Raw genomic sequence first — 12,855 nt, 5'->3', positions numbered from 1 at the left:
TGTTCCCACGCATCCACCCATGGATTTTGGCGCATTCTTAGATTTACTATTACTGGTGACTTTGGAATACATCAAAATGCCATGCCTCCCCAGGTGAGGCATAACGAGGAGAAATATCTTTATTTCTCCTAGTTCTTTCCTGTATGTGTACTACATTCTGCAACACATAGAAAGAGGGAAATGCCTCAGAAAAAATGTTTTTGTGCAAGAAAGTGCCCCTTTCTGCACAAAAACAATTCTTTCTGCAACACAGGCACCCTTGCACCATAGTGCAAGAGTTCCTGCGTTGGCGCTAGGCAGCGGTTTGTGGTGGAGTGCAAGAAAAGGACAAGAATGCGATGTATATTGTTAAATATGGAGCATGCCTGCCCTTGCTGTTTCATGCTGCGCAGCAAGGGGGCTTGCTGCGCTGCGTGAAAGTTTGATAAATATGCCCCTTAGGGCCAGATTTACTAACATTTTGCTTCATGGTTGCCCACTTTTGTGGCTAATGCAGGACGCAAAATTCAAGTATATATTTACAAAGCCATGCAAGGGGGAATTTGCTCTAACCTTGCATGGCTTTGTAAATAAAGGTAGCACAATGCAGCGACTTGCTTTGCATTGTGTTACATTTCATTCTGGGAGGCATTCCATGGGTGGAGCATGGGCGTTCCTATGTATTCACCCATGGTTTTCTTGCAATTTAAGGTTTACCAAGAAAATGGTGTCACGAGGAGAAAAATCTTTTTTCCCCCTATTATTTCCATTTTCTATGTGTGCTCCAATCTGCAGCACACATAGAAAGAGGAAAATGAGAGACAGTTTTTTGCAGGAGGGTATCCCTTCCTGCACAAAAACAATTTCCCTTGTAATGCAGGCAGACTTCCACCATGGTTCAAAGGTACCTGCATTGGCACTAGGCTGCCTGAAGTGCACCAGCGCTATCAGAAGTACGCCGCATTTTAATGGATATGGTGCACTTCGGCTCTCTCCCATGCAAGCAAGAGAGTGCAGCAAGTTGCCTTGCTACACTGTGTTGCATGAAATGTTAGTAAATCTGGCACCTGCTCTCTCACGCACAATTTATGTACCTGCGTCATCAGTGGTTACCTTCAAATAGCAAAGCTTGGAAACACAGGGGAATAATTGCCCGTATTTCAAAGCTCTCCAGTCAAGAGCACATGCGCTACCTCAGAGGTTTCCCCAATTATTGTTTGCGTTGTAGATGTAAAAAAGAAAAGCCCATGACAACTTGTCCATCTGCGCAGCATAAAGAGTGGGCTCTGATAGCCCAGCATTGACTATAAATACCATCTGCTGTGGAGCAACAAACCTAGAATGTTTAACATAGTTAGTGACCTATGCCCCTAAGATCTGCTTTGCACGTACCTTATACTGTAGGGCAGCCTCTTCTATGGGACACACAGCATGAGACCTGTGATCCTCCGCCTGTCCACAGACCACACAGATGGGTTCCTGGTCATCCCTGCAGAAGAGTGTTAGTTCTTCTTCGTGTTCATCACATAGATTGCCATTTTCTAATTTCCTCTTTTTTCTATTCATTTGTCTGATTACAACTGCTGCATTTCCCAGTTGCCTGTTAGGTTGAAGTAGTTTTGTTTTAAATTTTGCTCTGCACACTGGACAGGACAGGTTTCCAGCCACCTTCCCCCACCTCCGAGAGATACAAGTTTCACAAAAGTTGTGTCCACACATTGTGGTTACTGGATCTTTAAAATATCCACCACAAATCAGGCAAGTAACTTCAGCAATGAGATTCTGTAGATGATGTCCTAGTTCCATTATCCCTGGAGAAGAATTTAGAGAGGCATTATTAAATGTTTAATGGTATGCGTAACACAGAGTACATGCAGGGCTTCACAGCTGAAGGCTGTATTTACAACCACGCCTCATGACCCAGAGAGTGTTTTCTTTGTAGAGTGAAGGTAAAGGGTTGCACCAAATATGATGGCACCACATAGATAGTGACAGCCGGATAATTATAATTTACAACTATAATTCCCCAGTACCTTCCTTCTCTGATAATTTGCCATTTGGGCCCTCATTACAAGTTGCCTAGAGTGGTATCCCCAAGAGAAATACTGCTCTGGGCAACAACAGGTTTTGTTGTGGCTCTTAGTCCTCAAACTCCTGACCCAATAATTCATGCCCCAGACACACTTAGACCTTTGAGGAGCTGCGTAGGCTGTGGGCACCTACTGCCCTCTTACTTCATCTGGGGTTGAGCAGAAAAAGTTCCCCATAGCTGAAGTGAAAGGATATCTGCCATGCTACTCCCCCCCCCTGCCGCCAGACCACTCCCCATAGCTGAGGAAAAAAAAGGCCTGAAACATCAACCATGCAGAATTGAGCCCAGTATTACAGTGTCTGTGCGTTAGTCCTAAATCCTAGGAGACATGTTTGTAATCGTCATTATCTCACACAACAATTTCGGTCAATTTTGTTACATATGGCCATCTTATCGAATCACAGAGATAATAGGCAACACAAAATGAAGCATTTGGTGGCATGGTTTATAAGGTGTAAAGTCCTCTTCTACTAATCATCCTCCGTATTATCTGTTACTCAGTTTCCGTCTGTGTGTCATGATCTCTAAATCAGTGCTTCCCAAACTTTTTAGAACCACAACCCACTTTTTAGCATGGCAAACTTTCTTGACCCTTCTAGCGTCTTTAATGGACATGGGGGCGATTTTTTGCTTAACTAGAGCATCATACAGTAGCGCATTAGCACTGAGAGAAAGCACTTTTTCGATTGAAATGGGTTCTAAATTTGCACAAAGTTTTACTGATAAAACAAAATTGCACACATTATAATGCGTAGAAATCATGTTTCAGTGAATATTTATAATTTGCTCTTCACCAAGAAAAAGTGGCAATCTCCTCTCACCTTGAGTCAGAGAAAGAAAAGTAAAGAGAATTATATGACAATCTTCCTTGGGTACAAAGTATGTGAAAGGGAAGGTTACAGGATGTTATTTTTTGTAACACAAGAGAACAAAAATCAGCCAGAACTACAAGGACAATCCAAGTCAGGAGGATAGAAACGTAGAGGGTCATAGCAAAGAGGTTGAGGTAGAAGGCAGGTGAACCAAGGGGGCCAGTAGGACCCAGTGTGGAGGTACCAGGAGTCAGATGAACAGGATGAGAAAGATCAGAAGAACCATGGCAAGGGACACAGGTTAATCAGACTCAGGAAAAAACAGTAATTGAGGGCATGAGGGGACAGGATGGCCTGAAGACCAGGACCAAAAGAACTAGGGATCCAAATACTCAATAAGGACAAGAATGGAGAGGATTAAATCCAGTGTACATTAAATTAGGAGAACAAGAACTGTGAGGACCAAGAAAAGAAAGAACAGTTTTTGGCAGACTAGATCGCGTGTGTGGAAAGAGCAGAGGCCAAAGTCAAAAGAGCAAGAGCTAATAAAACCAGAACAAGAACCTGTGAAACCAAAACAAAGAGGCCCCAAAAGATCAAACTCCAGAGGCCCAGATGGATCACGACTTAGCCTACCAAGAAGAGAATGTTAACAGTGAGGAGGAAAACAAGCCAAGACCAGGATAGCAGGAGCTAGGAGTGCCAAGCTGATTAACTATGCCCAGGATGGCCAGGAGGAGGAACACGAGGACCAGAACAGGGATGATCATGAACAAGAGGATAAACTAGTTTAGAATCAGGAGGGAAAGGAGCAGGAGGGCTTGAAGGACTAGGGCAAGGAGTATCATGACCAGATGAAGAAGGAACAGAAGGACTAGAGAGATCAGAAACAGGTAGACTACAACCATGGGGGCCAAAGTGAGGACAATTGGGTGGACCAGAAGGAACAGGATTAACAAGGCAGATGCAGAACAAGAAGAACAACTTGGAAAGTATCCAAGGAACATGATCTAAAATACATAGTGGAGTAGGAAGACCAGGGCCTGGCATAGCATAGCAGGACCATGGTGACAAGGATCAGGAGGACCAGAACCAATGTATACAGCACCAGGTGGACTAGGAGGCTAGGGACCAGTCCTAATGAGGACCAGTGTGGCCTAAACCAGGAAGACCAGGAGTGCCAGACCTGAGAAGATCAGGACAAGGATGGCTAGATGGAGATGGGTTGGGAGGATCAGTAGGACCAGAACAGAGGGGGGCCAGGGCCAGGAAGAACTAATATAAGGAGCAAGAGAAACAGGGAGTGCCAGGAATGAAATGTGCCAGGTATGCCAGCAAGGACTAGAACCAGTAGACTGGATTCAGGAACCCACTACAAGGCTGACCAAAGCTAGGGGCACCTGGGGGAGGACCAGAACAACCCAGAAAATGAGGTCTTAGAACAGGAGGTATAGAAGGATCAAGAGGAGACGTGTGATTCCAGGACACCTGTATTAGGACATGCTTCTTGCAAATGGTGAGTCTTACGCGGTCAACTCATACAGACCACCCCCTCTTACATTGCACTGATAAAAAATATGGGCTCATAAACGCAGCTTTCATGGTGGATACAAAATTCTGTCACACTCACAATTGTTGGTGCTGGCAGAGTTGCCTGACGCTGTATCAGGGGACAGTTGGACTAAACACTTGGCAAAGGGGTCTAAATTAGGCCTGGGTGACACTCTACGGAATTCAGCGGAGTTGCAAAAAAAACCCGCAAGATTCTACTGAATTCCGCCAACAGACAGGACATGCTCATCCAGCCATTTTGTTTTTCCTACTCCTGTTTCTCCCTGCTGGCTGCCTGTTCCACTCTTAATCCTATCCAACCTAATCCACCCCCATCTGTTATCCAAGTTCCCAATTCCAACTTCTGTTTACTTATTTGCGTTACTGTCTCACTTTCCCCGTGTTTATTTAATGTTCCCGTTTTGTTTTTTTGACTTTTTTGTACTTTGCATTTACTTTTCTGACCAGTCTTCCTGTTTCCTTCCTATGCCAGTCCGACACCCCTTCTGGCCTTCTCTTCTCCTGACTGCAATCCTCTCCAATCCTTCCTCCCCATCATGGCAACAGAAGCAGGCAGCACCACCTGCTACCCTCTGCGGGCATCGCAGGCAGGTAGGTAGGTAGATGTGAGGTCTGACCCATATTCAGCAAGGCGGAGCTCACCATACTAATTTTCTGTGTGCACGCCACCTCATGTACAGCAGGTGGCAAGACCGGTAAGGGGTATGTCATGTGGCAGCATCGGGTGCTCTAGGGGTAAGTGTAGCTATGTGCTGCAGCACTGGCATTACATGCACCCAGCAGCAGCTAACGCACCGCTGGGCAGATATCTTGGGCAGGGATTAGGGTCTGTTTGACCTGCTGGGTGCCAAGGTTGTGGGGCTTGTATGTAAATATTTTTTTTCCTCAAAATTCTAGTATTTTTTTTCAAGCAGCATGATCACAGGTAATGTAAATGTATGTGACATACATACATATATCTATATATATATATATATACACATGTATACATATATATTTTATTTTTCGTATTTATAATTTTTTTTATTTTACACTGGTTAATAATAAATCACAAATAACGTGAGTAGGTACCCAAGTATATATAAATATAAAATATTTATATAAAATGTAAATGTGTTAATTTAGCATTTGTATGTATGTGGGTATCCTTTATCCAACTTAGCGCATATGTGATCAAGGCCAGGACTGGCTGAAATGCGTCATATCGCCATTGAAAAATGAATCTCCTTTGTGAGCAGATAACATTGGTGTCCGGGCCCATCTTTCTACGAAGTGGTGAAGTAATGGGATTGTGTAAGTATGTGTGTGTGTGTATATATGTAAAAAAAAAATATATATATATATGTATATATATATATATATATATTCCAGCTCCGAAGTACCCAACGTACAAAGGAGCACCCGGACCTCAGCTGCACACAAGGAGCCTTGAATGGTAAGCACGCCTCCAGCACAACGATATCCTTTGACTGTTCAAACTGCCCTGGATGCCTGACGCGTTTCGAAGTGTCCCCACTTCTCTTCAGAGGCTTTGGCAGTTATGAAGGAGCGCTTGAGGCACCACACCCCTTCTTGCTTAGATGAACGCCCTGGATGGGACTTATGGGACTTGTAGTGCCTCACGTCACGCTAATGTTCAGTTGGTAACTTTTCAAGCCCACAGATGGGCCTCGCTGTGTTGAAACGGAGCTTGAATATTTACGCGGCGACCCATGCCGCGGAAAGGAGCACCACCCTGAAAGAAACGGGGGCCATGCGGTCTTGACTACGGGCCGAGAACATGGGACAGCAGCGTACGGATTTTGCACGAATTCCACACAGCGAGGCCCATCTGTGGGCTTGAAAAGCTACCAACTGAACATTAGCGCAACGTGAGGCACTACAGGTCCCATAAGTCCCATCCAGGGCGTGCATCTATGCAAGAAGGGGGGTGGTGCCTCAAGCGCTCCTTCATAACTGCCAAAGCCTCTGAAGAGAAGTGGGGACACTTCAAAATGCGTCAGGCATCCAGGGCAGTTTGAACAGTTAAACGATATCGTTGTGCTGGAGGCGTGCTTACCATTCAAGGCTCCTTGTGTGCAACTGAGGTCCGGGTGCTCCTTTGTACGTTGGGTACTTCGGAGCTTGAATATATATATATATATATATATATATATATATATATATATATATATATATATATATATATATATATATATATATATTTATCACTCAAAACCTTATTTTTGATGTTCCCTGGATATGTGGAACGAAAACAGGAACGGACTCCACTTTCTTGGGGCAAGATTTTTTTATCTGTCAAAAGTCAGCTTTGCCGCCATGACTCGTTTCGGCCTTCTCAGGCATTGATCACATGACGCGTCTACGAACCTTTCTCCATTTTTAAAGTGCCAAGTGCATAAACAAGTTGGAAGGCAGACATCATCCTGTCTCCACATTACAGAACAACATAGCAGAATAGTTTGCATTTTTAAATCTGGACAAGAGAAATGTGCTTACTAACTACAAAAGTGATATCCGTATAAACACAAAGATATATCACCCATTGAAGAACATATAAAAAAGCCCTTAAAGAACCAATCAATATTACAGTTGCAGTTTAATACATGAATGCTGGCCATCCTATTGTATCATGATTCCTATACTATATTCCTGTTATTAATATGTTCAATACATGAAAACCGAAATTGCCTTAAAAATACCGCCCTAGTGGGCTGATTTCTTCTGCGAGCATTGTAAAGGGCATGATTACTAAAGTGCAAGTGTGATAAAGGGCAAAATTTCACATATGAAAGTGCCAATGTGCAAAATGCTAATTCCTAGGAAACATTTTTATTTTTTTATTTTGGTGTTTTATATAGCACTTACATGACCCGAAGGGTATCAGAGCGCTCTACAGCAGCATACATGACTAGAAACATAAACAATAAGAGTACAGTGAATAGTGTCTATAGTATTTAAGATCATATGGATCGCGGTCATTGGCCAGATGTAAAGAGATGACGGTTGAGGAGTTGTCTCTTGAAGGTCGTGAAGGAGGGATTAGTCCTGATGTGGGTATGGAGGGCGTTCCAGATTTTTGGGACATTCCTAGAGAAAGAGTGGGAGAGGGCTTTTTGTTTATATCTTTTTGGGGGGATTAAGAGGAGCGAGTTGGAGCTTCTTAGGTTTCTTGATTGTCCTGCTTTTGTGAGTTTAGCTGCGATGTTGGCCGGTTTGCGTGTGTGTAGGGCTTTATGGGTGAGATAGGCTGTTTTGAAAGTGCAGCGAGCTTCAATGGGAAGCCATTTTAGGTCCTGTAATGCAGGGGGTGATGTGGTCGAATTTATTGGTCCCAGTGACCATTCTTGCTGCTGCGTTTAGGGTGATTCTATTGGGGGCTATGTGCGTTTTAGCTGTCCCAGTTAGTGTGGCATTTTCATAGACCAGTCTGGAGAGAACTAGAGTTTGGGTTGCGATTTTCAGGTCATTGGGGGGTATGAAAAGTTTGATTTTGTTGAGGAGTTTAAGGTTGTAGAGGGCACATTTTGCTGTGGAGTTTATGTGGGAGCTCATGTTGAGACTTGAGTCTAGAGAGATCCCTAGGGATTTGGCTGAGGTTGCTGGAGTAAGTTTGCAGTTTAGAGAGTCAAGGTTGTTTAACCATTCTTGGATTTGAGGGGGTTGTTCGTGATTGGAGAAAACAACGATTTCATTTTTTTCTTGGTTGAGTCTGAGATGGTTGAGTGTTAGCCAATTTTCTACTTTTGATATTGTGGAGTTCAGTCGGAGGATGTAATTCAGGGAGGATATCTCAAGGTATAGCGGGTGTCGTCAGCATAGAGGTTATAGTCGATGTTTGCTTGCCTTAGAATGGTAGTGGTTGAAGAGTGTGGGGGAGAGGACTGAGCCCTGGGGGACACATCGAGTTGGGGGGGAGGTGTCGGACATCAAATGTTTGATTTTATTAATTGGGAGGAGTTATGTAGAAATGAGGAAAACCATTTTAGAACATTACCATCTGCACCGATGCGCTTTTGTAGGGCGTCTAATAATAGCTTGTGGTCTACCGTGTCAAAGGCAGCTGATAGGTCGAGGAGGACAAGTAGGCAACATCTGTTTGAGTATTACAAAAAACAGCAGAATGTTACTAAAAACAGCACAAGGGAGGTTATTTACAGGGATGGAGTGCAGAGATTTCATAAAAATTCACAAATATGTAAACATATTGTTGCTGGATTGATAAAAATGACTAAACTCATTCTAGCAAACTGTTATAGCCAAGTCCAGTACATGCCCAGTATTTGTTAAGCGTGAACAATTACCCAAAGGTGTCAAGGCGCTGGGGACCGTCAGGAAGATTAAGCAAGCTATTGCCCAGAGTCACATGGTGCTGGACTGATCTGCCGCCAGAGCCGGGGATCGAACCGCGAGCCCCCGGGTTCTGGAGTCAGTTGCCCTGGCCGCTGCGCCACACCTCTTCCAACTTCTTCTAAACTCATACTAACAAACTGTTATAGCCAAGTGTGCAGGTCCTCAGTTGTATTCAGCTCCTGTGGGCTTTTACTATCTAGCTCCAGAATGTACCAGGTCTCAAGCCTCTCTGTTGCCCCCTCATCTTGGCTGTGGGACCGAGTCCACCACAAAGTATTCTAGCTGATTTAAGTAGTTGTTGTGGACTTTCCTGAAATGGCGGGCCTCTGGGTATGTTGAGTCTGAGTTTGTGATGGCCCTCAAGTGCTGGAGAATTCTTTTGTGGACCTGCAGTTTCGTGCTGCCCACGTAACGTAGTCCACAAGAGCACTCCAGCACATATATGGCAAATTCAGTTTTACAAGTAAGAGACTTCTGGATTGTAGTAGGCTTATCTTTAAATGGCGTATAATACGACATTTTGCTGATACCAAACTTGCTCGCCTGGCATGAAGAGCATCTGATAAACCCTTTCCTTTTTGAGAGCCAACAAAAGCCTAAGCTTATATCTGGGCTAATGCTCACCAGACAGTTACTTGATGAAGGGGCCTTCCTAAATGTTATTGTTGGACTTTGTGGAAGTGTGCTCGCTATAACAGGATCATTCAACACTAAATGCCAGTTCTGCTTGATCATCCTGCATAAGCTATTCCTTTGTTTATTATACACCAGGCTTAATGTTGTGTTGTCAGATCTGGCATCGTTTTGTTTATTTGTTTTCTTTTTCTCTTGCTGTTGGATGTTTTGAACAGCAGATCATTTCTACATTGACCCTTTGTTATTTCCATTGCTATATTGATGTTTTTCTCAGAGTATCCTCGCTCTAGAAAGCGTGACTTACAATCTGCCTGTGCCTTAATCAGGTCACTATCTCTGCTGTATATCCTTCGCATCCTAAGCATTTCCCTATATGGGATGCTGTGTATGATATGCTTAGGGTGAAAGCTTGATGCATGCAGGATAGTGTTTCTTGATGACGGTTTACGATGTAGCTTGGTCTCAAGTTGACAATTGGCAACAAAGACCTCCACATCTAAGAAACAGACCGAACTATCTCTAATGTTATGCGTGGAGTGGAAATTAATATCATTGGTGTTAATGTTGGTGACAAACTCCATTTCACACTGTCTGCTTCCTCGCCAAATCACGAAAAGGTCATCTATATACCTTATCCATTTAACTACATGGTCTTCCAAGGTTTTAGCATTTACTGTGTTCAAAATCATTCCGTACTACCACCCCATATGGAGGCAACCATAGCTTGGAGAAAAGCTTGCCCCTATGGCTACCCCTCTTATCTGTTGGTAGACTTGCTCTTGGAACAGAAAGAAATGATTCTCTAGGCAAAATTTAGTCAGGCTAATAAGCATTTTGTTATGTTGATAAAATTCAATCGGCCTAGTGCCCAGAGAGCATTCTACAGCCCTAATATCATCTTTATGATGTATACTGGTATATAGATTAGATACATCCAGTGTCATTAACAGATATTCATCTTGCCACTGACAGTAATGAACTTGTTTTAAAAAGTCAGTAGTGTCCTGTATAAAAGATGGTAGAGCTCTGACATGTCCTGTAGGAAGAAATCAATAAATATGGACACATTCTACAGCAGACTCTGTCTTGCCAAAATTATCAGTCTGCCTGGAGGTTTTAAAATGTCTTCGTGCACCTTGGGGATAAAGTATATAACGGGCATGGTTGGATAATCATTCTTTAAAAATTTGTACTCTTCTTGGCTGAGTAGTCCCACACTTTTCCAGGCCAGAAGCTTAGCAAACAGCTCATTTTGTATAGCATTAATTATTTTTTTGTTGCTGAGTTTATAAAAATTGCTGTCATTTAATTGCAACATGGCTTCATCCATATACTGTATGTTTAGCCATAACACCGCATTACCACCCTTATCAGAGTTTCTTATAACGTGGTTCGCACAAAGTTTCTTTATAAGCTGGTGGTATTTGTGCTGATGTGTGCTTTGTTTTTTGGAGAGTACTCGGAGCTACGATTTAAAATCTTCAACTCAGCCGTTATCGACTCATTGAAAATATTGATAGAGTCTCTAGGCAGGATTGGTATAAATGTTGATTTAAGTTTAAATCCTGTGTTTACGGTTGCAGAGATGTTTATTTGTTGTTTTTCCATTATGCTCTGTGTAGACCCCTGTTGATTCACTGTAGGTTCATGATTTTGTAAGGCTTGTAAGTCACATAACAAATTGACATCAGATGCTGACAGGATGCTAGCACCCACTAGCAGGGGCCTCTCCTAGTGTTCTCTTTGATGGTCTGCTTTTTCTTTTACTAGATAAAACTTTTTTTTAATTTTAGTTTTCTAATAAACTTATAGATGTTGGCACTTGTTTGTGGATAATCAAAGTTGCTTTCAAGGCAGAATGATAAACCGAGGGCCAGGAGTTGTTGTTCAGCATTGTCTAAGTTGATTTCTGACAAGTTGAATATTGTATTAGTTTTTCCCATAGTTTGGGTCACTTGCGCTTCCAGTTTTTGTTGGCATTTTTCTTGTTTGGGCGCGTTCTCTCGTTGCTTCTTTCTTTGTCTTCTTTACCCTGTGCTTTGCATTCCTCCTCTGTCTAATTTGGGATTTGCAATTCTGGGGCGCAATGTTTGGCGCCTTTCCTGCCGTAAAAAAATTCAATTCTTCGGCTAGTGTTAATTTTGTTCTTTGAGATTGTTCCACCTACAGCGCCTGTATTTTATTCTGACTCCGATTCACTTTCTACAGCTGAACTGAGGTCAGACGTTGATGAAGTAGCCTGCACCTCGCGGCTAGAAACTGCTGTGGCTCCTGTCCCTGTAGCAAATCTTACTCTTTTGAATGTGGCTTTAGCAGCATCATATTTCTTTGAGAAAGTGAATATTTGCCCGTTGTCATAATCATTTTTATCACTTTGGAATTTAAGGTCTTGCATTTTTTGATTATATCCTCCTCCTTCTTAAGTCTGGTTAGCATGTCCTCTCTAAGCTTAGTTATAACGTCGTAACACTCCATTGCCTCTATTTGTTCATTTATTTAATCAATCTGCCTTTGCAGGTCAATTCTGTTGCTTTCGCATATTTAATGAGAATCTCCACAAGCTTTTTAGATGCAACCACATTGCTTTCCGCCCATTCCCGTAATATATTGGGGTTGGGGTTCTCGTAACTGGGTGCAAGCATTATGCGTAGCCCCCCCCCCCCCCCGGATTCTGCCCACTTCCAGATATTTCGATAGGGACATATGTTCCCACCATTTGGCTTATTCTGTTTTCATGAGATTTTCCAGTTTTTTTAATAAAGTTCCTTTATGTTTGTAAAGCCTCTTCTACTCTCATCATTACTCACTTGTGAGTGTGGTTCTAATCTTGGGGTCTCCGTGAACATCACGTCTGCTGCCTCCTTTCTGCTTCGTAGCATGTCGGCGGACATTGTATTAGGATTATGATAGAACGCAAAGTTCCTGTCCACTAGCAGTACCTTGCTGAGCACACCTCTCACCGGACACTACAGGATTCTCCTACCGCGTGTGGTTTTGTTGGTTCAGCACGCGTCCTCTGACACGAGATTCCCTGCTTCAACACAGTCGGTTAGTCGCTTTCCATCATCGGGGGGCTGCCGTGACCTTCTCCTCACAGACTTCTTCTTCCGGCTCACAGTCGAATTCGGCTTTTTGTCGCTCTGCCCAATGCGAGAGGGTAGTCCGCTTTATCCAAGGAAGCCGCCTTGGAAAATATCGCTCAAAAGCTTGTTTTTGAAGTTGCCTGGATATGTGGAATGTAAACAGGAACGGACTCCGTTTCTTGGTGCAAGTTTTTTTCATTTTACAAAAGTCAGCTTTGCCACCATGAGGCGTTTCAGCATTCTCAGGCCTTTATCACATGACGCGTCTATGAGCTCTCCTCCATTTTTAAAGTGCATAAACAAGTTGGAAGACAGACTATCGTCCTGT

At 43.1% G+C, this 12,855-nt stretch overlaps 1 protein-coding gene across 1 annotated transcript in view; it reads right to left on the bottom strand.

Annotated features, from left to right (window-relative positions):
- LOC144790818 (E3 ubiquitin-protein ligase TRIM17-like) overlaps positions 1–12,549 on the bottom strand; it is a 537,715-nt gene extending 525,166 nt beyond the window's left edge. Inside the window, exons 1-2 of the mRNA XM_078665494.1 lie at positions 12,428–12,549; positions 1,372–1,790 (exon numbers count right to left, since the gene is read on the bottom strand). Of these exons, the coding sequence (XP_078521620.1) occupies positions 1,372–1,785 (414 nt within the window). The 5' untranslated portion in view covers positions 1,786–1,790; positions 12,428–12,549. The remainder of the gene's footprint in view (positions 1–1,371; positions 1,791–12,427) is intronic.
- Between the last annotated feature and the right edge of the window lie 306 nt (positions 12,550–12,855).

Source organism: Lissotriton helveticus, chromosome 11 (genome assembly GCF_964261635.1).
Source record: "Lissotriton helveticus chromosome 11, aLisHel1.1, whole genome shotgun sequence".
Taxonomy (NCBI): Eukaryota; Metazoa; Chordata; class Amphibia; order Caudata; family Salamandridae; genus Lissotriton; species Lissotriton helveticus.
This window is presented reverse-complemented; position numbering and strand designations above follow the sequence as displayed.